Raw genomic sequence first — 25985 nt, forward strand, 5'->3', positions numbered from 1 at the left:
TATAATTTATTATGAGAAAATTATAAGCAATAGAGATACTATGAACATTGATGGGAAATTAAAATTTTAAAAAATCAGGAAAAACAGAATATTGATTGAATAAATGGATTTTAAGTGCAAATGCACTTGAGATAATATTTTGGCTAGAAAAGATTATAAATCGATACTATTGATATTACGTATAATACCAGAAAAATGTGATGAAGTTTTCTATATTTAATTGTATATGTATTAACAGTAACAAGAATTGTATTTGCCCAGTATGGAAAAATGCATACTACCAGAAGAAGAGAGGACCAAGGAAACAGTAGATGGTGTAATATTGGACTAGACTAAGAAAGTTAATATGTACCAGTGAATTATTAATAGACCCAGACAACACATTGCTTATTAAGTACGTATGATTGTAAAATTAGAAAATTAATAAAATATTTATGTAAAGGAAATAGTATGTGTACAAGAAATAAAATAAATGTGTGCTCTTTTCAATTATGACATTAACTATCAGTTTAAATAGTTTCAAAATAATTTAAACCATTCTTAATTGCTTACCGGAAAGTCTGCACCTGAAGAGGTTCCTTTTGATTTTGACCACGCAGTTGGTATACTTCTTTGGAAGCTTTTTTAAGCAATTTTTCAGCTGCTCGTTGTTGACGATGCTCAAATTTTGTTTGCCTTGTCTAAAGAAGCAATTAATTCCTTTATTTATTTATTGAATTTATACCACAAATTTCTCTTTGTATAATAGGCAGTCCAGGCAGCTTATAACCATTCAAACAATTACATAAAATATACAACATTACCCTATTAGATCAATGTAATCCATTTTTAAAAATCAGCACAATTACAAACTTTGGCAAAAGAGGGCTCTTTTCTGCCATTTTCATTAAAGTACAATTTGTAGCCTGGACTAAGTACCGTATATACTTGAGTATAAGCTGAATTTTTCAGCCCACTTTTTGGGCTGAAAAAATCCACTTCGGCTTATACTCCAGTGAACAAAAAAAAAAAGAACTTCTACCCCCGTTTGGAGAGCTGCTGCTTTCATCAAACATGGACGAAGGCAGCAGCTCTCCAAACGGGCTGCGGCGGTTTGGAGAGCTGCGCGCGCAGCTCCGCCGCCACCTCTGCAAGCCTCCGCTGAGAGAATGGGGCGGTGGAAGCTTGCCACCCATTTTCTCGGCGAAGACTTGTTTCGGGGGATCCAGCCTCTGTCACCCCCTTCTCTCAGCTGGGCAGCTGAGAGAAAGGGGCGGCAGAAGCTGCATCCCCCGAAAGAAGTCTTCGTCGCTGAGACAATGGGCGGCAAGCTTCCCCGCCCCACACTTCGCGGAGCGCTCCAACGCCTTGTTCTCTCATCTCACGGAGACTTGTTTCGGGGGATCCAGCCTCTGTCACCCCCTTCTCTCAGCTGGGCAGCTGAGAGAAAGGGGCGGCAGAACCTGCATCCCCCGAAAGAAGTCTTCGTCACTGAGACAATGGGCGGCAAGCTTCCCCGCCCCACACTTCGTGGAGCGCTCCAACGCCTTGTTCTCTCGTCTCACGGAGACTTGTTTCGGGGGATCCAGCCTCTGTCACCCCCTTCTCTCAGCTGGGCAGCTGAGAGAAAGGGGCGGCAGAACCTGCATCCCCCGAAAGAAGTCTTCGTCGCTGAGACAATGGGCGGCAAGCTTCCCCGCCCAACACTTCGCGGAGCGCTCCAACGCCTTGTTCTCTCGTCTCACGGAGACTTGTTTCGGGGGATCCAGCCTCTGTCACCCCCTTCTCTTAGCTGGGCAGCTGAGAGAAAGGGGCGGCAGAAGCTGCATCCCCCGAAAGAAGTCTTCGCCGAGAAAATGGGCGCTGAGATTTTCTCGGCGAAGACTCACCTTCTTCCGTTCACCTTCAGCAGCTCCGCCAGGCCCGTCCAGTGCCCTGCTAGCAGAGCTTGACAAATGCAAAAGCTGCTTTGGTTAAACACTGGAAGGTTTAGTGATTAACCCACCCCACCCCACCCGGGCTTCTTGCTGTTTCTCCCCATCCTCACTCCTACCCACAGGGGCTCTCTGCCTCTTCTACTACTTCTTTTTCTTTCTTTCTTTTTTGCTGAGGTGTGCGTCTCTCTCTCTCTCTCTCCCTCTCTCCCTCCCTCCCTCCCTTCCTCCACACACACACATTCTTCGGTAAAGAGATTCACTCGATCCATGGTTTCAAGGTTGGGGTAGAGAAATCCCGGTTTGTTTCAAGAAACCGGGGTGGTTTATGAGCCTATAGATTTTAGACTTTGCATCTTGTTTTGCTTCCTCGGTTCCCACGAAGCCCAAAACTCTTTTTTTTCCCCTCTGGTTTCTGCCCAACTGTCAACTCGTGGTAAAACAAACAAACAAACAGAAAGCCCTTGCCTCTGGTTCCTGAGGAAAGGAAAAGTTGAGGCGAGAAGTGGAGAACATTCCCTTCTTCGTTGAAAGCTGAAAGCAAACGCGCTGCAAAATTCGTTCATCCTCATCCTCATCCTCATCCTCTCTCTCTCTCTCTCTCTCTCTCTCTCAAACAAATTGAACAGGCACCCAAGCTATCAGGTGACGGCGTTCATGCTTGGGTGTTTGCGCGGATCAGAAACGGAAGGAGAAATTCATTTCTGCTTGCAATTCACTATCTCGGGCATCCCTGAGAGAAGAGAGCTTTTAAAGAAGCAGCCACTTCCCATCTTTTTCATTCTTAGTTCAACTACAGGGACCGCCGCCTTTCGTTCGGATCCCCAGGCTCTTTTGCTGGCCGGGCTTCCTTTTTTAGGGTTCCTGGGATTGCGCGGTAAATGCGCCTTTCCGAAGGGGAGTAAGTTTGGCTTACACGCTTCTTTTCACCATGTGGGATCGCCTGTCGTTTCAAGGGTTCTAACACAGCCTTTCTTTGCCGTTACCTTTATTTGTAACCTCTCTCTCTCTCTCTCTCTCTCTCTTTCTCTCTCTCTCTCTCGCTCTGTGTGTGTGTGTGGTGTGTTATCTCGAACCAGATGGGATGGCAAAGTCAAATGCAAATGGGGATCTTGCAGATCTTGCCCTGCCTTTCCCCCCACGGTTACCTTCTGTTCTTGATGAGCTCACGAGTGCTCAAGGACAAAATAGGGCAGGGCAGAGCCGGCAGTTAAAAATAGGATGCAGATAAAAGGAAAGGTAAGGAGGGGTTCAGGTTGAGAGGAGAGGCTGCGTAGCCTTAGTGTAACTCCTGTTTGGGCTGACTGGGTTGCCTCCGATGGGCTCTGACAGTGGAACAGAATGGAATAGAAAATATGGAATGGATTGGAACAGAACGTAGAACAGAACAGAACAGAATAGAATAGAATAGAAATATAGAAAGTGAATAGAATAGAATAGAATAGAATAGAATAGAATAGAATAGAATAGAATAGAATAGAAATATAGAAAGTGAATGGAATAGAATAGAATAGAAATATAGAAAGTGAATAGAATAGAATAGAATAGAATAGAATAGAATAGAAATATAGAAAGTGAATAGAATAGAATAGAATAGAATAGAATAGAATAGAATAGAATAGAATAGAATAGAAAAGAAATATAGAAAGTGAATGGAATAGAATAGAATAGAATAGAATAGAATAGAAATATAGAAAGTGAATAGAATAGAATAGAATAGAATAGAATAGAATAGAATAGAATAGAATAGAATAGAGCTGGAAGGGACCTTGGAGGTCTTCTAGTCCAGCCCCTTGCTCAAGCAGGAGGACCTATACCAGTGGTGGTGAACCTATGGCATGCCTGCCAGAGGTGGCACTCAGAGCCCTCTCTGTTGGCACGTGCGCCACCACCGCTGCCAGCAGCAGGTCCTTGTTGGTTGGTGGACTGGAAGAAAAGGGAGGGGGAAGCATTTTACATGCGTGCATGCGCGCACAGGGCCACAAGCAGGCACATGCTGCAAAGGGGGCGGGGCTAGTGCCTGCGTGATACTCACTAGCCCAGCCCCGTTCTCACGTGGTGCGGTGCCTTGTATCTGCACCCTGCGGCACGGCGGTTGGCGTTTTTGTGCCTTGCGGTATGGTGGCCCATTTTTTGCTCCCCCTTTTTTTTCGTGCCAGAGGCGGCACTCAGAGGCGCCTCCCTGTCCCCTCCCCCGAGGGCACCAGAATGCCGATGCTGCCTTGGCACTTTGTGATAAACAAGTGGGTTTTGGCTTGCGGTTTGGGCACTCGGTCTCTAAAAGTTTCGCCACCACTGACCGATACCATCTCAGACAGGTGAATGTCCAGTCTCTTCTTAAAAACCTCCAGTGATGGAGCACTCTTGATTTCTGGTGGCAAGCTGTTCCACTGGGCAGCTGAGAGAAAGGGGCGGCAGAAGCTGCATCCCCTGAAAGAAGTCTTCGCCGAGAAAATGGGCGTTGAGACGCCTCATTCTCTCGCTCAGCGGAGACTTCTTTCGCGAGATCCAGCCTCTGCCGTGCTGCACCGAGAGAACAGCAAGCCGCCCCATTCTCTCGGCGGAGCACTCCACCGCCCCATTCTCTCGGCGGCTTGCCACCCCGTTCTCTCATCTCAGCAGAGACGTCTTTCGGGGGATCCAGCCTCCAGCTGCTGCATTTCCCAGCCTCGGCTTATACTCGAGTCAATAACTTTTTCCAGTTTTGGGGGGTAAAATTGGGGGTCTCGGCTTATACTCGAATCGGCTTATACTCAAGTATATACGGTAATTAGGCTGGTTCATAGTGAGAGCCTCAGTCCCTCAAATAGTAAAGATGTAAGTTGCTAAGGAGTTTTAAGGTCAAGACTACAACCTTAAATTGTTCTTAATAAATTACTGAGGAAGGATCATGCTTCATGCACTAGCAGTAAGTTACACACATGCAATTTGAAGCACAAATGCCACATGCAAATTCAATGACAACTGGGGTTCCTGGAACATTCCCAAACTGTAAACTATGCTTTCTGGGAAAATGCCACCTCACCTACAACCAGCTTCACTTCAAACCTCAAGTTAAGCTTTTTCCTACCAACAATGCCTCCATATTTTCTATATTTATTTACTTATTTAGAGAATTTATATGGCTGCCCATTCACTTTCAGTGACTCTGGGCAGCTTACAAAAAATAAAAACCCAATATACAAACTGTAAAAAAACCAATCGCCCCTTTTTATTTTCTAGATTTAATGTCAGTTTGAAACAAGTCAAGATTAGCAGACCTTTGATTATATCTATTTTTAGTGGGTTATGACATTGAATATTTAGTAAGTGTTTTTCCATTTCAAAAATGGAATGATTTTTTTCTTGCCTCCTGAGCCTTTATTTTTAAGGAAGTAACAACTGGAAGGGGTGTCATTCAAAGTGATAGCTATCACCTTCTTGGCATATGGCTAGTTATCTGAGGGATTGTATTTTTTAACTGTTTCTTTCTTTTTTTTGTAAAAGTTTTATCGGTTTTTTACAATAAAAGCCTTAGTGCCTGGTGTACATCATGTTGTCTTGGTTCATAATTTTTTTAGAAAAGAATATACAATTAATAAACAACCAATAATAATTAATTTTTATATTTTCATAATTAGTATATTAATTTATAATATATTTCCTTGATCTTCTCTTCACCCAGTAGTATTCTCCTTTTACAACATTAAACAAATATAATTTCTAATATTTTATATTTTCCATATTTAAATGATTAAATAAAAACATTTTCTTCTATAATTATACCAACAATAGTAGCATCCATATGTAGCATTTTTTTTCTTATCAGTTTATGTTATTTTCATAAGAGTCATCTTATTGATTCACCATGTATCTTATTTTCATAAATCTTGTTTAAGTTCAATTTCTCCATAATATTCAAACAATTCTTGTCAATCATATTTTTCCCAGTACTTAACATCTAAATATCCAAATTTTCCATTTAAATGTATCATCCCAGTATTTTCATCTTTCATATATAATAGAGATACTATACTAGTTATCTATCATAACATCTATCCGTAACATCTTTCTAGTCAATTTATATTTCACTTCTATTTGTAAAAATTAGTTAAATCACTATATATCCTTTTTTCAGATTCTTATTAAGCCTAATTTCCGCTCAATATTTCAAAGATTCCTTAATCCTAAAACTTTTCAAACCTAATTTGTCTTTAAAATTCAAACTTTTCCTTCACTTACAACATTCTAATATTTTTACATTTTGTATCTTATCAAAAAATACTTTATTACTTATATCTCTTATCCCACTTATTCTAGTCCCTTTATGGCCAAAGTTATTTGTTTATTTAGCCATATTCAAACAAGTGTTTACTCATATAATATTCCATCTGGTAGGGCGAATCCAGTCTCTTCAGCCCCTTTCTAATCTTCCTTTGTCAAACTGTTTTCCAAATTAGTATTTTCAACTTGTGCAGTTTTTGTATTTTTGTGGTTATTGTTAGGAGTAGAGGATACATAGTAGATAGGATGTATGCTTTTTGTCTCCCAAACAACGATTCTCCTAGCAGTGTCCATTTTGTTAAGTCTTCCTTCTTAGGTTTATTTTTGATGTTCTAATGAATAAGGTATCTTTTCCATATTTATTATTGTATCCTAGTCTTGTAAGTTTTTTCTTGTTTGTATTAAGTTATAATTCCCTTCATTTGTAACTTTACCACTGAAGGGTTTTTTTACTGCTTCTTGCCATCCTGTGAGATTGGGCAAGATGGGCATGCTTTAGGTTCCATCTATCATCACCTTTTGGACAATTTCATCTATTGCAACATTTCTGCTGCAGTGCCTACTGTCTGGAATAGCATCTTCCCTGCCCCCGAGATCCATATGGTTCCCACTCTGACAATGTTTAACAAATCCTTGAAAACCTGGATTTTTACCTAGGGCTTGTGGTAGGATAGGTGTCAGTAGCATTTTATTGATGAGCCGGAAATGGAGGGGTTTTCTTAATCCTTGTTTTTATTGCTCTTACTATGTTTAATGTTGCATGCTGCTCAGGGTTATGTACCGTGTTTCCCCAAAAATAAGACCGGGTCTTTTTTTTCCCCTCCAAAGGAGGCACCAGGTCTTATTTTCGGGGGATGTCTTTTGTACTCACCTCCGGTACCAACAGCCTCACCCAGCTAGTCCACTTCTTCTGCAGCCAAAGGAGCAGCTGAATTCTGCAGCTGCATTCCAGATTGCATTTTGCAGTCAGACCATTCCGGAAGGCCTCTGCAGCCGAGTACCAAGCTATGGATTCAATCCATAGTTTGGTTCTTGGCTGCAGAGTTCTTGCAGAACTAAGCTAAGTTCTCAACTGCATTGGCTTTCTGGAAAGGTCTGTGACTGAGAAATGCAGGCCTGGCTGCAGAAGACACCGCAGAAGAAATGGGCCAGCAAGGTGAGGCCTGGCTGTAAAGGTAAGTGGGTGAGGGGCACATGGACAGCTCCACACCCCCAACCCCAGCTTGATTTTTAGGTGTGTGCTTTGCCCCAAAACTAGGGCTTATTTCTGGAGTAGAGCTTATATTAGGCCCACCCCCCAAAATCAAGCTAGGACTTATTTTTGGGGTAGGTCTTACTTTCAGAGAAACACGGTAGTTGGGTGGCCTTTTAAATTTAATAAGTAAATAAATGAGCACTAACTTGGTTTAAAATGCATAGAAAGACAGCAGTATGCAAGTAAGCACATTTAAAAAATGGACATTCCTTCAGCAATTTCTCTATCGGAGCCATTCTTAATATCAACTTTTACTAATTGGATCCTATGAGCCGAAACTCCTATTAGACTATATGTCAATGGAAAATTCAAATGTCTCACTCTTTTTTCTACCAGATCTGTTATGATTAAATTATATTCAGTTAAAGCTATATTTAAGATATGAAAATGCATGAAACTGCTACTAAAAAATTCCTCCTCCCACAAAACAATGTAACACAAATTCTGTTATTCTATAATCATTTTGATACAAATCTCTATGTAGGATTACAGGCTGTAGATCTAGATGTTAATCCACCCTCTTAAACAGAAAGACTATCTTATATTATCTGAAAAGAATTATGAATCCAGACTTCCGTTTTGCCGCATGGCCATCATGGAAGGCTGGGAGACTTGCTCTCTCTCCTCTGTCCAGTTTCACATTGCTGGGGGGCCCTGAAAAGGGCCGAAAGTTGCCCCGAAGAGGCGACCAGCAAGGAGGGGCGTTAGCTGGATCACAGGAGAGCTGCACCTCTCCCATTAGACCTGGCGATCCCTCCAAACTGGCAGACGAAAGGACCGGCCATTATGGCTTGTCCCTAGGCTGAAAACAGCCGAAGTCACATTTTCCGCCAGGCAACTCTTTAAGCAGCTCGGAAGAGACTGGGTGAGATCTACCTCTTTTACACCCTAATTATTTTCTATACCTCCTTAAGCTGCTAAACATTTTCCCCCTTGTGGTGAGGGAAGCAGGATTTTATCCTTCCCTCCAGAAAGAGCAGCAACCACCCACCAGGGGTGTTTAAAACATTGACAAAGTAACTGAATCCCAATTGAAATTTTATTTCTCAAATCTTGTGGATTGTAACTTTTTACTTTTATTTTTAATTATCCACTTCTGTTGAAAATCTGGGTTTTTCCTTATAAAAAAGAAGAAAAACTGAAAAGATTAAAATAACTTTGGGACTCAAAGGGAAACTTTAAAAGGTAGAGGTGACACCGTGTGGTCAAATTTGGTACAAATGCGGGCATTCTTCCAGACAAATAAGAAAGAGGAGACTAGCACTCAAAATTTATGGGATACAGCTAAGGCAGTTATGAGAGGAACTGCAATTGCGTACATGGTCAATGAATATAAAAAGAAAAGACAATATCGAAGAAGTTTAGAGGAAGAACACAAAAAATTAGAACTACAAAAAAAGCCACAATGTAGAGATCTAAAATAACAGCTAGATTTAAATAAGCATAAATTGAATATTATAGAAAAGGGAGAAATGGCACAAAAAATAAAAAGCATTAGACAAAAAAATTTTGAACAAGCAAATAAACCCAGGAGATGGCTGGCCTATAGATTGAAAAAACAAAAAGATAATAGATGGATTAGTAAATTATGTAATCAAACGGTAGATAGTACATCAAAATGAAGGAAAAAATGGGTGACGTATGAATTCTATAAAAATCTTTATAAAGAGGATGAAATGATCAGTGAGGAAAGAATATCACAATATATTATGAAAGCAGACTTACTGAAGGTTCCGGAAGAATTTCAAAATATATTAAATAAAGATATAACAGTCCAGGAAATTATAGAAGCCATTAAAAAAACAAAAAAGTAATAAAACATCTGGCCCTGATGGATTACTGTCCAAAATATATAAAAATCTCCAAGAACTTTTGGTCCGAACCTTATTGGATTTATTTAATGAGGTGCTAAACATAGCAAAAACCCCAAACTCATGGAAAGAAGCAATCATGTCACTAATACCTAAAGAAAACTCTGATTTGACTTGCATTAAAAACTATAGGCCCATTTCTTTACTGAACATGGATTATAAGATTTTCACGACTATAATGTCAGAAAGATTAAAAAAATATTTAGCTGAATTTATCCATAATTTGCCTAAAAGACAAATTAGACATGTCAGGATCATACTAGACATCTTAGAATATTATGAATTACACAGCGAAAAACAAGTGGCATTAATTTTTGTTGATGCTCAGAAAGCGTTTGATAATGTCAAATGGAATTTTATGTTGACTCAACTCAAACATGGAATTTGGGGGGAAATTAATAAATATATTTAAAGCAATCTATTCCAAACGAGAGGCAAAAGTAATCATAAATGGAGAATTAACAAATAGCATTCAAATACAAAAAGGTACGAGACAAGGCTGTCCACTATCTCCTTTATTATTCATCCTTTCTTTAGAAGCACTCACAAGAATAATCCAAAAAGATAAGATGATTAAAGGATTAGAAATCAGAAAAGAGACATTTAAACTACAGGCTTAAGCAGACGATTTAGTTTTCATTCTGGAAGACCCCTTAGAATCTGGAACAAGATTATTACAGGTGCTGGAAAATTATGCAGATGTTGTGGGATTGAAGATCAATAAAGAAAAAACTAAAATGTTAGTTAAAAATATGTCCAATTTACAAGAAACTGAGCTAGTAGAAAAAATTAATATCCAGACATCCAAAAGAGTAAGGTTCTTGGGGATCCAATTATCTGCAAGATGTATTACATTCCAAAGAGAAAATTATGATAAATTAATAGACCAAATTACAGCAGACCTAGACAGATGGAAAAACTTGCAGCTCTCCTTTATGGGGAGAATAGTGACAATCAAGATGAATATACTTCCCAAATTACTCTTTTTATTCCAATGTGTACCAATTAAATTAGGTAAGGATTTTTTTGAAAATTTAAACAGAATTACATCCAAATTTATCTGGCAAGGTGGAAAACTGAGAATTAAATTAAAACTATTACAGGATGCAAAGGAAAGAGGAGGGCTCGGCTTCCTGAATTGGGAAAAATATTATCAAGCAGCAATAGCGGTATGGATAAAGGATTGGATACACTTAAAGAACAGAAGACTACTAGCATTAGAAGGTCATGACATGCAAATTGGGTGGCATGCTATAATGTGGGACAGAAAATATAAGGCTCATCAGTACTTCCAGAATCATCATATTAGACGGGCACTATTAGACGTGTGGATAAAAATTTAAAAAAATAATTATATAGAAATCCCCAATTGGCTATCCATATTAGAGATTTTCATGCACCCCAAATTCATAAATTTAGGAAGAGTAATCACATATAAAGATCTCTTAGACGAAAATGGAGACCTGAAAACAAGAAAAAAACTATTAGAAGACGGTATAGAATTGGAATGGTGGGCATACTTACAAATACAGTCACGATACAGAAAAGACAAAAAAGAACCAGGGATAAAATTAGAGCATACACAATTGGATAAAATCCTTCTAGGAACAGAAGACCAAATGATAAAAAGATATAGCAATATCTATTAGAACAGGATTTGTTAGAAGAACAGGTAAAAGAAAAAATGTTAACCTGGAGTAAAAATTTTGGTTACAGTATTGACCTAGATAATTGGCAATCACTATGGGATAGAAATAGGAGGTTAACGCTAGCCACCTCCTATAAAGAGAATCTGTACAAGATGTTTTATAGATGGCACCTTCCCCCTACAAGGTTAGCAAAAATAGATAAAAAAATCTCACCAACATGCTGGAAATGCAGAAGGCTTCCAGGGACTTACTATCATATGTGGTGGGAATGTTCAAAAGCACAAAATTTTTGGCAGCAGATTAAAAATTGGTTGGAAGAAATATTACTACAAAAAATTGATTTAAAACCAGAAACCTTCTTATTAGGGATTATTAATGATAAACTCAGCAAAGCATCTTTCTACTTATTATTGCATATTTTAACCACAGCAAGATTGGCATATGCCCTAAAATGGAAAAGAAAGGAAACACCCACTGAAGAACAAATAATAGATAAAATTTTATCCTGCGCCGAAATGGACAGGTTAACCTAGAGATCAAAAATAAGACTGAAACAGAGTATTATGAAATTTGGCAAAATTTGTACGATTGGTTAGAGATAAGGAGGATCGCTGATATGACTATTGTTTGATTAGTTGATAACGTAAGGACTTCTTATTAGCACCTATATCAGGACACAGCTGAAACATATGTAAATATAATGCTGACGACTGAAAGACAGTTTACCAAAAAAATTTTCAGATATTGTATGTACAGTTTGTTATACTCTGTCCTGTCATAGAATGTATTTTAAGTTTTTGTTTTTTTCTTTCTGCAATATAAGGTAATACTAATAATAGTGTTGCAGCCAGGGAAGTTGAATCATGTCCACTTTTGTTTTTAAATGTACATTTAATAAAATTTTCTAATAAAAAAATAAAAATAAAAATTGGTATTTTAATCTGTTATTCTTCAGGGGCCTGGCTGACAGCCCAGGAAAATACATAAGACATATAACCTTGAAAATTTTGAAACAACAGCTCTGAATTGCTTTGTGTTTCTTACCCAGAAAAACAACAACAGCTTTTTCTTTCTTTTAGATTTCCTAAGTGTAAAGCCTTTAGTCTAAAATACTAATATTGAAGAAAACTAGGAATAAAATTTCCTTATGGATGAAGATCAACAAATTCTATGTTGAAAACAATTATTCATACTCTTATCACAGCCAATGAAAAACTAAGAGGGTATGGGAGGGAACAAGCAGACAGCCCAGATATGAAAGCCCAAACTTTGACCACAACTAAAGAGTCATCTATACAAAATACAATACAAAAAATGAAACATTTAAATACCATGACAGAAGAATCAACTATTCAACAAATATTGACATCTGAAAATCCAGAAAAGACACCGACAACTTGGAAAAAGGAAAAGGTTTCCTATACAAATTGGAAGGAATTGAAGGATCTAGAAAAAGAACAGTTGGATGAGAAGATAAACAATTCAGAACAGCCATGTCGATATGGAAGAGTAAAGAGAAGACCCACCAGATCTACAAGTCCTCTCAAACAAATGGTGACAGGATGATTTCACCAACTTCAATTAATATATATGACATTACAAGGAGATTGGTTTGATGACCCAAAAACAAGGATACGGAAGACGATTTGGCAAAGGAAAAAAAGCTAGAATAAGACTGAAGAAGAATGGAGTTTCGACCATCTTATCAAAATCTAAAACAGAATATACTTAAATAGATAAGATATACATGTTGAACACAAGACATTGTTATGAACTGAGATAAAGAAAAGTTTTTGGTCATTAAAACCTAGCAGTATAAATAAGGTAAAGGTAAAGGTAAAGGTTCCCCTGCACATGCGTGCTAGTCGTTTCCAACTCTAGGGGCCGGTGCTCATCTCCGTTTCATAGCCGAAGAGCCAGCGCTTGTCCGAGGACGTCTCCGTGGTCATGTGGCCGGCATGACTAAACGCCAAAGGCGCACGGAACGCTGTTACCTTCCCACCGTAGTGGTCCCTATTTTTCTACTTGCATTTTTACGTGCTTTCGAACTGCTAGGTTGGCAGAAGCTGGGACAAGTAACAGGCGCTCACTCTGTTACGCGGCACTCGGGATTCGACCCGCCAAACTGCCGACCTTCTGATCGACAAGCTCAGCGTCCTAACCCACTGAGCCACCGCGTCCCTTAGCAGTATAAATACTAATAGCTAAATTTGGATATTGATTTGTGCATAAAGATCATGTAAAGGTGAATAGGATGTAGATAAGCTAAAAACCTATTGATGACAGAAATAAATAGGTCTATATGGAACATCAAAAACAAAAATTATTAGTTTAAGCTAGAGATAGCAGATACAAAGAGAAAGAGAAAGCATTAAATACTGAAATAAAAAGAAATTTTGATTACTACTTAAAAAAATCAAAAACTAGCAAAAAGGAAGGATATCATATTCTTAATTTGTTGACATAGAGGGTGAGAAGTTAAATAGACAAGATGTGTATTTTGAATATTAGATTTTGTGAGGAATGATGATAGAGGAATTGGGAGTATATTAAAAATCTTGGGAATGATAAATATCAAACATTAAATCTAAATGTTAGTGGAAATTAAAACTGGAAAAATCTATTAGGTCATTGATTGTCTAAAAGATTGTATGCTAAAAGAACTAGAATATATATAAACTAAAAACTATTGATATATGTAAAAAAATTATGAGAAGATTGTTCAAACTTGGTTTCAATATACGGTATTCAGCTACGGGCCAGGTGGAAAGAAGATCAGAAAACTGGTTTTACAATGACTGATGAAAATCTGATAAAGCAAATTAGAAATCAGGGTCCAGCACATATTAAACGGATATATCTTGCATTGATAGAAATTGACTCAGAAACAGAACTTGTTAAAGATTGTATGATAAAATGGGCCCAAAACATCCAAGAAGTTATTACAATGGACACGTGGGAAAAGATTTGGGTGAGGAACGTAAAATTTACACAAGCTCAAAACTTAAGAGAGAATTTTTATAAAATGTTTTATAGATGGCATCTAGATCCTAAAAAGCTTGCAAGTATGTATCCGAATTATCAGCCCAAATGCTGGAGGTGTGGCGATGAAGATGCAACATATTTTCACATATGGTGGACTTGTAAAAAGGTTAAGGCTTTTTGGATAAAAATTTGGTGGAACATGCAGAAGATTTTCAAGCAAAGGATAAAGTTTTGTCCGCAACTTTTTTTGTTGGGAATAATTACAGATGCTACGGTTGTGGACACTAAGCTGATGTTGAATTTAATTACGGCAGCAACTCTTTTTTTTTTTTTTTTTATTGAAAAGTTTTACAATACAATTTTCCATTAAAAACCCCCATCCCCCTCCACCCTCCCCTCCCTACCTCCCCCCTACCTCTTCCCTCCCCCCTTACCTCCCCCTTTCCCCCCTCCCTCTTCCCTCCCCTCCCTCCCCCCCACCCCCCTCCCCCCCCCCGGACTTCCCAGAGCTAAATACAAGGTATATATATATAAAAGCAATCATAAGCAACCATATACTAACAACCATAAATTCTAAAATCCATCACTCTCTAACTTATATAAGAACAAACAAAACTTAACATTATTAAATATATATAAAAAAAAATAGGAAAAAAAAGAAAAAACACGAAAGAAGACTTATTCGAATGCTAGATAAAACTTCTTAACCCTATACTTATTCTGGATAAACTCAATCCACTTTCTCCATTCCATAATATAACGTTCTTGCGAGTGATCTTTCAAATAAGCCGATATCTTCGCCATCTCTGCCAGGTCGGAAACCTTTAAAGTCCATTCTTCTATAGTCGGCAGCTCCTCTTTCTTCCAATATTGTCCTATCAAAAGTCTTGCTGCCGTGACTAAATTCAGCATCAACTTGGAGTCCACCACTGTAGCATCAACAATTATTCCCAACAAAAAAAATTGCGGACAAAACTTTATCCTCCTTTTAAAGATCTTCTGTATATTCCACCAAATTTTAATCCAAAAGGCCTTAACCTTTTTACATGTCCACCATATGTGAAAATATGTTGCATCTTCAACCCCGCACCTCCAACACTTAGGCTGATAATTCGGGTACATACTTGCAAGCTTTTTAGGATCTAAATGCCATCTATAAAACATCTTATAAAAATTCTCTCTTAAATTTTGAGCTTGAGTAAATTTCACATTCCTCACCCAGATCTTCTCCCACATATCCATTGTAATAACTTCCTGGATATTTTGGGCCCATTTTATCATACAGTCCTTAACAAGCTCTGTTTCTGAATCAATCTCTATCAATGCAAGATATATCCGTTTAATGTGTGCAGGTCCCTGATTTCTAATTTGCTTTATCAGATTTTCATCAATCGTTGCAAATCCAATTTTCTGGTCTTCTTTCCACCTGGCCCGTAACTGAGTATATTGAAACCATGTTTGAACAACCTTCTCTTCTCGCAAGAAGCTATATGATTTCAAGCACCAAACATTCCTTTCCAAACTTAAAATTTCCTTGTAGGTAGTCTCATCGTGTTTGAAACCAGCATGTATATTTTCTATTGCGTGTTTTGGAATTGCCCACAATGGTATCTTACAACTTAGCTTATGTCTATACTTCTTCCAAACTCTCAGCAATGCCTGTCTTAAAATATGCGTCCTAAACACAGTACCTACCTTCTTATCATACAACAAATATGCATGCCAGCCAAACAACAAATCATGGCCCTCAAGATTTAATAACCTCGATTGCGTCAAATTGATCCAATCACTTATTCCTACTAATGCAGCAGCTTCATAATATAATTTAAAATTAGGCAATTTAAGGCCACCTCTCTCACGAATATCCTGCATAATCTTAAGTTTAACTCGTGGCTTTTTCCCTGCCCACACAAATTTATTGATACCACGCTGCCATTCCTCCAAATTAGAGTCTTTCTTAAGAATCGGTATCATTTGGAATAAAAATAAAAATTTGGGCAGGACATTCATTTTCACTGCTGCAATCCGTCCCAACAAAGTCAATTGCAATTTTTGCCAACTCTCCAATTCTTTTTGAATTTTCCCCCACAATTTTTCATAATTATTTTTATATATATAGTATTCGAGGGCGACAAAATTACCCCCAAATATTTAACCCTTTTAACAATCTCAAATCCAGTTAATCCTTCCAAGAAGGCCTTCTGTGAAACTGTCATGTTTCTAGCCAAAATTTTAGTTTTCTGTATGTTTACTTTAAATCCAGAAACCTTCCCATATTGTGTTATTATCTCTATCAGGTCCACAACAGAGTTCTCTGGCTGGGTCACTGTAACAACCAGATCATCTGCAAATGCTCTCAATCTATAGTCCTGATCTCCAACTTATATCCCCTTAATTTTTTCCGAATTCCGAATCTTGTTCAATAATATCTCTAAAGTTAATACAAATAACAAGGGCGATAACGGACATCCTTGCCTTGTACCCTTCTCAATATTACATACTGCCGTCAGACTATTGTTAACTATGATTCGGGCAGTTTGCTTTTGATATAATGCCCTAATCGGCTGTAAGAAATTTTCCCCAAAATCCATTTTATCTAACATTCTCAACAGAAATTGCCAATTCAATTGATCAAAAGCCTTTTCAGCATCTAAAAAGATTAGCGCTGCAGAGATCTGGTTGTGCCTTTCCAAATACTCTAACACATCAACTATATGTCTAACATTATTTTTCATTTGCCTACCACTAATAAACCCCGTTTGATCCCCATGAATCACCTGTTGCAGAACCCTCATCAGTCTATTAGCCAAAACCTTAGCAAATATCTTATAATCTGTATTTAAAAGCGAAATCGGTCTGTAATTTTTAACTTGAGTAGCATCCTGATCTTCCTTCGGAATCAATGAGATAAAAGCTGTTCTCCAAGACGGTGGCACCTTTCCCCCCCTCTGGATTGTCTGGAACAGTTCCTTTAACGGTTTTATCATCTCAAATTGTAAATTTTTATAAAAAGCCGCAGACAAGCCATCTGTACCGGGCGCCTTATCAACCTTCAAATCCTTAATTGCTGTAAGGATTTCTTCTTCTGTGATCAGTTGGTTAATCCCCTCTCTTTGTGCTTGCGTAAGGACCGGAATATTAGCATTCTCCAAATATTTATCAATGTCTTTTACCTCAATTTCCTCTTTGGTATATAATTTCGAATAAAAATCCACAAAAGCATCCTTAATAAGATTCTGTTGAAACACGACCCTTCCTTTATATTCAATCTTGTCTATATTAGAGGCCCTTTGTTTCTTCCTCAGTCTATAGGCTAACCATCTGCCTGGTTTATTAGCGTTGCAAAAAGTATTATGCCTAGCAAACCGCAGATTGGTTGCCACTTGGTCTGCCATTAATTTATCAAATTGTCCTCTTAACAGCCTAATAGCCTCTTTAATCTTCACGTCCCCTGGATTCAAAATCAAAGCCCTTTCTTTTTCCTTTATTTCATTCTCCAGTTCTTTCCTTCTGGTTTCCACTACACGTCTACGTCTATTATTCATATATATCAACACACCTCTCATATAGGCCTTACTAGCATCCCAAACCATATCCATAGAGGTACCCTTATTCATATTAATCTCAAAAAAATCCTTCATCCGCTGTTTACATTCTTCCACATTTCTCTGATCTCTAAACAAGTTCTCATTTACGCGCCACGAGCGCCTGTCTCTTTTCTCCTTATCAATCTCCAACCAAACTGGACTGTGGTCTGAAATAGTTCTTGCACATATCTTCACTTTTTTAGTTCTCAAAAAGAAATCATTAGTCAACAAAATAAAATCAATCCTTGAGAAAGATTGGTGTCTGTCAGAGTAAAAAGTATAATCCTTCTCCTGCAGGTGCCTCTCCCGCCAGATATCTCGCAATTCGAGATCATCCTTCAATTCAAAAAAAGTTTTAGGCAGTCTGGCGTGGCTTGGAATACGCTTAAAAGCTCCAGCTTTATCCAAGTGTACATCCAGAACACCATTCCAATCTCCCATAATAATAAAAGATTTATAATCCAACTGGGTAAGCTTTGTATGAAGTAAGCTAAAAAAATCAGCTTGTTGTTGGTTAGGTGCATATAGTCCAACTAGAAGCATCTTTTTACCTTCTAACAGCAGCTCAATCATAACATATCTTCCATGCTTATCTGCTTCAATTAAGTCTGCTGTTAAGGCACTTTTAACATAAACAACTACTCCATTTTTCTTATTCTCTGCAGAGGCAACAAAATGCGTACCCAGTCTCGAGTTCAGTAAATACTTTTGATCCAAAACTCTAATATGCGTTTCTTGCAAGCATATAACATCTATCTTAAATTGCTTTAAATATTGAAAAACTTTCTTCCTCTTCTGCGGTGAATTTAGTCCATTAACATTCCAAGTTAAAAATTTAGTTGCCATGCATATCATCCAGAAGCCCTTGGACCACAGCCTTGATAGGACTAACTTCTTTAGGCCGTGCCCCTCCCACAGCTTGACTGTATGTACGTTGCGAAGAAACTGAAGACTTTTGCTGATCTTGTTCTATTATTTTCTTTGCTCGTTTTAAAGCAGCACGCGTCACTCTTTGCTCTCTAGGATCATCCAAAGAAGTTGTAACTTGATCTCCTCCCACGCCACTTTCCTCTGTTTCCTCCTCTTGTTGTTCTTCTTCTCCAGATCCTTTTCCAGCTTCCAGGAGCGTTAATGGGGTTGCTTTTAGGACATTATTGTAGAAATCACGCGCTTGCTTCACAGTAATCAACCGGTACCTTTTACCTTCATGCATCACCATCAGCCCCTGAGGAATCTCCCATCTGAACCTTATATCTCTTTGCTTGAGCTCATGCACGAGGAATGTATAATCCTTCCTTCCCCTTAAAATCCTTGGAGGAATTTCTTTTAAAACCAAAACTTCTTGTTCAGCAATCACCACTTTAACATCATAGGCAGCTTGTATAATTTGATCTCTGATCTCTCTTTTTGCAAAATAAACCACCACATCTCTAGGCAACTTCCTCTGTCTGGCAATCCATGAATTCACCCGAAACACTTTATCCATAGCTGCTCTTATTTCAGATGCTGGCAGGTTTAATACTTCTTCAAAAGCCTCAGAGATCAGCTGCTTCAAATCTTCTTTAGTATCCTCTTTTAAGCCTCTGATTCTGACAGCAAACTGCATCTGGTAAAATTGGGCTAAGCTTAAGTCCTTCTCCAGTTTGTCTCTTACATTTTCATTCTCTCTTACTTTAACTTCTAATATAGCATTCCTTTGAGCCAAATCATCCATCTTTTCATCTAATTCTTCCACACATTCCGCCACTTTATGCACTGAAGACAAACTGTCTACCTTCATCACGCTGAGCTTCTGTTCCATCCTCTCTTCCATTCTCTCCTCCAGTTTCTCCAATTTCTCCTCCATCTGCGCAAATTTGTCAGCCATTGATTGATTAATTGAGTCCAAAAGTTTATCCACAGCATCTCGAAACTCCTTCGCTGTCAGCGCTTCAGAAGGGTGCAACGCCTGTAAAGATGATTGTTGCACTGGCGAGGATCCACCACTCCGAAGAGTTTTAGGGGGAGGTTTCGCCGCCATCTTTTAATCCTCAAATATGACGCACTTTCACTTAGAGTTTAAAAAGTTCAAGTAGTTAGAGAGTATAATAAAATAAGCCTCTTCACCTTTATCTCTTGTATCGCTCTGCCTGCTCCTTTAAATCATAGTCCTTTCTTCAGGCAGGGATGGTTCGCAGACGCCTGGCTCTGCTCCAAAAAGTTCAGAGCAGACACGCCGGCCAGCTGGGAGCAACCCAGGCTTCGGGGGAGTTCAATCCTTCAGCCGCCCAAGCTCCGAGCTCAGGCGGCCTCGGAGAACTCAACCCCTACCTGGGGCCTCACCCCCTCCTCTTCTCCCGAGGAGGGGGCTTCAATTTCGCCCGAACAGCTGTTCGGCGCTGTTACGGGCGAAAAAACAAACAGCTGAGCCGCGGGCAGCCCGGGAAGGCTGTCTTCGGCGCCGCGACGCCACCGGAAGACGCCACGGCAGCAAGACTCTTAATAGGTCAGTATTGGAAGAAGGAGGAACTGCCGACTATAGAAGAATGGACTTTAAAGGTTTCTGACCTGGCAGAGATGGCAAAGATTTCGGCTTATTTGAAAGATCACTCGCAAGAACGTTATATTATGGAGTGGAGAAAATGGATTGAGTATATCCAGAACAAATATGGGACTAAAAAGTTTCATGTAGCATTTGAATAAGTCTTCCTTTCCTTTTTCTTTTTTCCTTTTTTTATATATATTTAATATTAATAGTGTTTGTAGTTATCCTATATGAGCTAGAGAGTGATAGATTTTAGAGTTTATGGTTGTTAGCATATGGATGTTTATGATTTTTTTTTTTGCTTTTATACCTTGTACTTAGCTCTGGGAAGTCGGGGGGGGAGGGGGAGAGGGGTAGGGAGGGAGGGGGAGGGGAGGGGGAGGGGGGACTGTTAAAGATAAAATGTATGTTAAAACTTTTCAATAAAAAAATTATTTTCCATGTGAAAAAACTTGTTTTTAGGATAAAACTTGTTTTTAAATTTATAAATAGACAGTATATATGAAGGGAAAAAGAGAGGAAATGTTTATGGTTGCAATTTGAAATCTGTACTAATGATATCTGTATGTAATTGAATTACTACTACCTAGCCACCATGTTGCTTTTCAAATATGTGAATGTAATATTAGAAAATCAATAAAATTTGTTAAAAAAAAAGAATTATGAATCCAAATAGACTTCTAAATAGCTCCACATAATTTTTTAAAACATCCTTAAACATTAAAAATCTGATAAAAACAGATTTTTATCAGATCACTTCAATGTAAGTGCTCATGCAGGTTTGACACTGATTTTGTTTTCTATTTCTTTGTAAGTGCAGAACCAGTTTTCTACATATTCCATGGACGGTTTGTTCTTTAATCCTATTTCTGGAGTGTCCCATATAAGTAGATGTAGCAACAGATATGAATGATTGAGATTTGAGCTCCTGAAAGAAAAGAGAAAGCCCTATTTTATATTTTAAGGGAGGGAGGGGATATCTAAATAAACCTCTTCCAGAAGTAACAGTTTGCCTAAACAATTTAACTCCTGTTTTTCCCTTGCTTGATACAAGAGTATTACTTCAAGCTATTATTTATATTTGCTCTTCAATAATTTATTAAATATTTATGAAAATTAAACATTACATATCTGATTTCTGTATTTCATTGCTGTATGAACAACGAAAACAAGCTGTACTAAATGTTCAGATGATTCCATACCTGCCTTTCTGCTTCCTTCAGCAAATTTCGGAATCGTTCATCATGAATGACCCAGTGAGGCAGATCAGTTTGACCACTAAGCTGGGCATCCTCCAGACGCTGCCGCAATTCTCTTAGAATAGATAATTCCTCATTTAAGTGTCTCTGCCTTGTTCTTGATGCCTGAAGATCCAGCTCCAGGTCTAGAGAAGTCCTTTCCATAAGATCAGCCAGTGATGATCTACATGAATGCTACAATAGAAAAATTATGGCAATGCCTCTAATAGTCTTAGAAAGAACTATAAGGCTCTAAACTATTTCACAGGTATACAACTGTTGCAAAATGGTGGCAGGTGAGCAAAAATAGTAGGAGAAAATTGGTTCAGTTGTGTTCAGGCAGAAATCGGTCCACTGTAGGTTAAATGGGACAACTTTAAACCACATTTACACAATTAGGGGCTGGCACATATTCTCTCCACTACATCTTACATTAAGAATATTTTCCCTTCCTCCTTAGTTTAATATTATACTTACATTTGCACTGACACAGTCCTAATTAAAGCTAACAGGAATTTATTATGAAATTGTTGGGATTAAATTTCAAGAAATGTTGAAGCAGTGGAAGAAAGCTCTTCTTTAAGTACAAATGAAAACTTCAGAAAAATTAAAATATGATATTTTACAAATATAAAGTCACTGCATTATGATTTCTTTATGAAATATGTTTAATGTATACAATTGATAAATTAACCCATATATATAATTTTAAAGTTACTGATACATGCTATTAAACATATTTTTTTAAATTTTTTTACTTCAAGTTGATACACTTTTTAATGTCTGTCTAATGTTTTAGGAGAAACTGGTAGGCAATAGGTCCAGTTTTTAAAACAGGCTATCTATGTTATAGTAGAAACATAGGGAAAAGGAACCAAGGTTCAGAATATACAATATACTGTATCATAGGGATTTTCCATTTTAGTTTTTTAATCTGAGGTAGTATCTACTGTCAGTTTCAGCTTCTATTTATCCTTATTTTAATTGTTTTATGCCTTCTAAAAACTGAATGCTTATCTATAATCTCTACCTATTCCTGTTTGATTTCTAATTTGGTATAAGTATTCATTCTTAACCATTTTATGCACTATTTAAAACGTGTTTGGAAATATTTTCTACTATTATTCCATAATATTTCAGACAATAGAAAATAGGTAAAAACCCACAATCGTTTGTAATACATGTTTCAAATGAATGGATGGATGAAATTTTATTTCTGACTAATTATATTTGGCATAATCTTTATCATCAGCATTCCTTAACCTGTAACTCATCTCTGTGTAACCAGTACAGCAGTTAAGCATTCTCACTGGGCATACTGTATAAGCTATATTTCTTTGGCTTGAAAACTGCAAAATGAATTTGCAAAAAACACTGACATTACCAAAAATGTTAAACATGCAGTACTGTTCTTCAATTGTGGTTTTATATAAGACTTGTCTTCCTCAGCCTGACATCCAAGCTAGCTTTTGTATGTAACTAAGAAAGAGACTTTTTGAATATTCTTGATACCAATATTAATCAAGACATTATGTAGCTACTGAACATATATTAAAATAAATAACACAATAAAAAGATGTGGTTATCATCTGGTCTTCTTTTAACACTGGCAGGGTAATTTACACAAAGTAATGAAAACTCTAGTCAAATATATAATAAAAAGGTTAAACAGTATCAACACTAAAAAGAGTTATATGTGACAAATAAAGCACAGCAACATCTAATGAACAACCTTATGGCAAGCCTTTATGATTAACTAAATGAACATAATCTATAACATTTATGGTAAGATCAGCCTATTAAATACCTGCTTATAACGCAGCATATGCCTCTCCAAAGTATTCCGTATAAAAGGTGACTTTCTTTGCAAAGTGGAACTGTCACTATCACTACGATATAGCTGACAGAAAGATGTGAAACACTGATTATAGTCAATCTTAATACAATTTAAAGTTTAAAGACAGTAATTCTATTATAGTTATCCACATTAATTTGAAATGATTTCCTTTAGATACATCTGATGCAAATTTCAGTCCTATCGTTCTTGTATCTTCTATTATTGACTTATAGCAACAAAAAATATTTTTTCAAAAAACAAATGAAAAATCAATGAAAGTGGATGCATTTTTGCCCATATTTATATCCTTCCTTATCTGCAAGAACCCCTTTCCCTGATCAACTGAGGAAAATGACTTCTGCCTTATAGGTATGGCACAATTAAGGAATGATATTTTCAGAAGCAGCCTCTAACGTAGCTTTCCCATAAAAAATTCATCAGCAAGGTAATGATACTGGAAGATATAAGCAATGCTTATGATAGCAGTAAAAATCCTCAGAAGGAAGTATATAGATTGTTGGGCAAAATATAGATAAAATTTACCTGTAATGTAATCTGTGCCATGAATTAATACTTTATACATAATATTTGTTATGTATTATGTTTGTGCTTTGGAAGAATGTACTTTATATAAAAAACACTATCTAATATAAGACAATCCAGATTTTGACAAATTTGTAATGGCATTGTCCTTCACCATTCTGGTTAGAGCTGATATGAGCTGGAATGCACAAGCATGAAGAGGATAGCACACTCTATACTAGACATGTCAAACTCAAGGCCCGCGAGGCCACCCTGGAGAAAGTGAGGGGCTAGCCCCCGCTGCCTCAGCCCTGGCCCACCCCAACCTGGACACGTGGAGAGGAGGTGGCGAGCATGCGGGGAGCTGGCAATGCCTGGCAGCAATTGCAGCTCATTGGCCCCTCAGCCAATATGCTGTGCTCAGCCATGCCCACATGCATCGGACCTGTACTCCTCGGGATCCTGCAGCCTGCACAGCACAGGTAGGGTTGAACACTGCAGCTGTCAGGCTGGTTTTTTAAGTAAAGACAGAGGGTGGGGCTGCAGTGAGGCAGCCTAGACGGTCATAGTCATTGCCATGCCCACTCGGCCTCCACTGTCCAATCTCATCCTCTAGCTCCAGCCACACACATGGGATGAGCTTCCTGCATGCCGCTATACCTCTGATGGCCCAAGTGAAGGGGAAGGATGGCGAGTTCCCATCCCCAAGAGGCAACTGGAACTCCTTTCCCTGCTTTGCCCTGCATGAGCCAGGCCCAGAGATGCCCTCTGCTGGAGTTGGGATGGCGTTTGAGGCTTGCCTTCCGATCCTGCTTTCCATCCCTTGGCCCCACCCCACGTGAACCACACTCATGCACCTTGGGGCCTTGCAGCCAGGCCACCCCCATCCCGCCTTGCCCCACAGCAGTGGCACCACCACCAGCAGCAGCCCCTAAACCCCTCTCTCCTCCAGCCTGGGAAACCCAGCCTGGCCAAGAAGAGTGAGCACAGCAGCAGTAGCCTCGAGGATTAGGTAAGTGCGGCTGGGTGCCCCCTCGGAGAAACTGGGCTGGACTGCAGGGTCCCAGTGCCCCAGGAGCTCGAGGGCCAGGCTGGGTGGTTGCTCTCTGCTGCCCAGGACTCTGGGCAGCCCAGGGGACCCTCAACACTAACCGGGCACCCAGATCCTCCTCCAGGCAATCCATGCCTGGCCTCCTCTCTGCTCGGGACATGGTGTTCCATTGGCTCTGCACCCCAGGATTTGTGTCGCAGTTGTCCTTCTCCATGGGGTGGCTCACACATCATCAGGCCGTTCTAGGCCATGGCTCCACATCCATCTGAGTGCCACATTTCCCTCTCCAGCCCTGCAATGCGGTGGAAGGCAACCCGAAGCCAGCCCTCGCCAACGCTTTGCTTGTGTTGCCCTGCGCTCCCATCTCCCCACCTTTTGTCCCACAGGCCAGGCAGAGGATGGCACAAGCAGAGCACTGGCAGGGCCAGCTCCAGGCCACTTACTCTACTGCTAATGTGGCCCTCTATGAAATTGAGTTTCACACCCCTGCTCTATACATTTACTTGTTCAATCTTAATGAGTATCCAGATATTCTAATGCACATATATAGTAAGAAAGCTTTTGTAGATATCTTGGCTTGTATTAATTAATGAGAAAAAGGTCCTAAAATATGTATTCTGCTAATAAGTTATTTACACAAATTTTAAACAGAATTATTTAGCATTCCAAATGACTTTTGCTATGAAATTTTTTACTCACTCGGCAAACATATTGACTTCGTGCACCAGGTGAAAATGTCTGTGAGCGAACAATAGTATTATTACGAACAAATGCAGAACCACGGGATCGATGGCCTAGTCTGTTTTTATGAGGCAAAACCATTTCTTCAGGAAAAAGATCTTCTGTATTAGTGTCCTTGTCCACCTATAGTAACAATCAAAATCTCAATACTTTTCTTCACAAAGAAAGCACAAGTATTTTAAGGAGTAATTTTAAAGTAATTTGTTCATTAAATACTTGTAATAAAAATCAAATTTATAGTGCCTTCTTTCCTAAAAAAAAAAGAAAATAAATAAGCATTCATGATTTAAACATAAAATCCAAGTCCCATAAAGATTTAGGAAAAACTGTAACAGTTATATTTACTTGCCTTTAAAGTTGGAGCCTGATTTTTTCCAGAAATATACTGATCTGTTTGAGATTCAAATGTAGGAATCTGCAATGATTCACCACAATAGGACTCCAAGTGATGACTGGGCTGCATGCAATTACTACATCCACTATCAACTGATTCTGCTTGCCAGCTTCTACAGAGGAAATATTTTAAATTATTTTATTGATTATTTGATT

The 25985-nt window shown here is 38.5% G+C and overlaps 1 protein-coding gene across 6 annotated transcripts in view; it reads right to left on the reverse strand.

Annotated features, from left to right (window-relative positions):
• WWC3 (WWC family member 3) overlaps positions 1-25985 on the reverse strand; it is a gene marked incomplete at its 5' end in the record, with an annotated part of 197980 nt that overhangs the window by 6600 nt on the left and 165395 nt on the right. For 5 of the 6 annotated variants that reach the window (XM_083362679.1, XM_083362681.1, XM_083362683.1 and 2 more), the window contains 5 exons: positions 553-680; positions 21250-21480; positions 23093-23185; positions 25395-25559; positions 25786-25942. In XM_083362679.1, coding sequence (XP_083218805.1) covers positions 553-680; positions 21250-21480; positions 23093-23185; positions 25395-25559; positions 25786-25942 — 774 coding nt within the window. The remainder of the gene's footprint in view (positions 1-552; positions 681-21249; positions 21481-23092; positions 23186-25394; positions 25560-25785; positions 25943-25985) is intronic. The other variant, XM_083362680.1, reaches the window with a different exon arrangement.

The sequence above is a fragment of the Vipera ursinii genome (genome assembly GCF_947247035.1).
Source record: "Vipera ursinii genome assembly, chromosome: 4".
Classification (NCBI taxonomy): Eukaryota; Metazoa; Chordata; class Lepidosauria; order Squamata; family Viperidae; genus Vipera; species Vipera ursinii.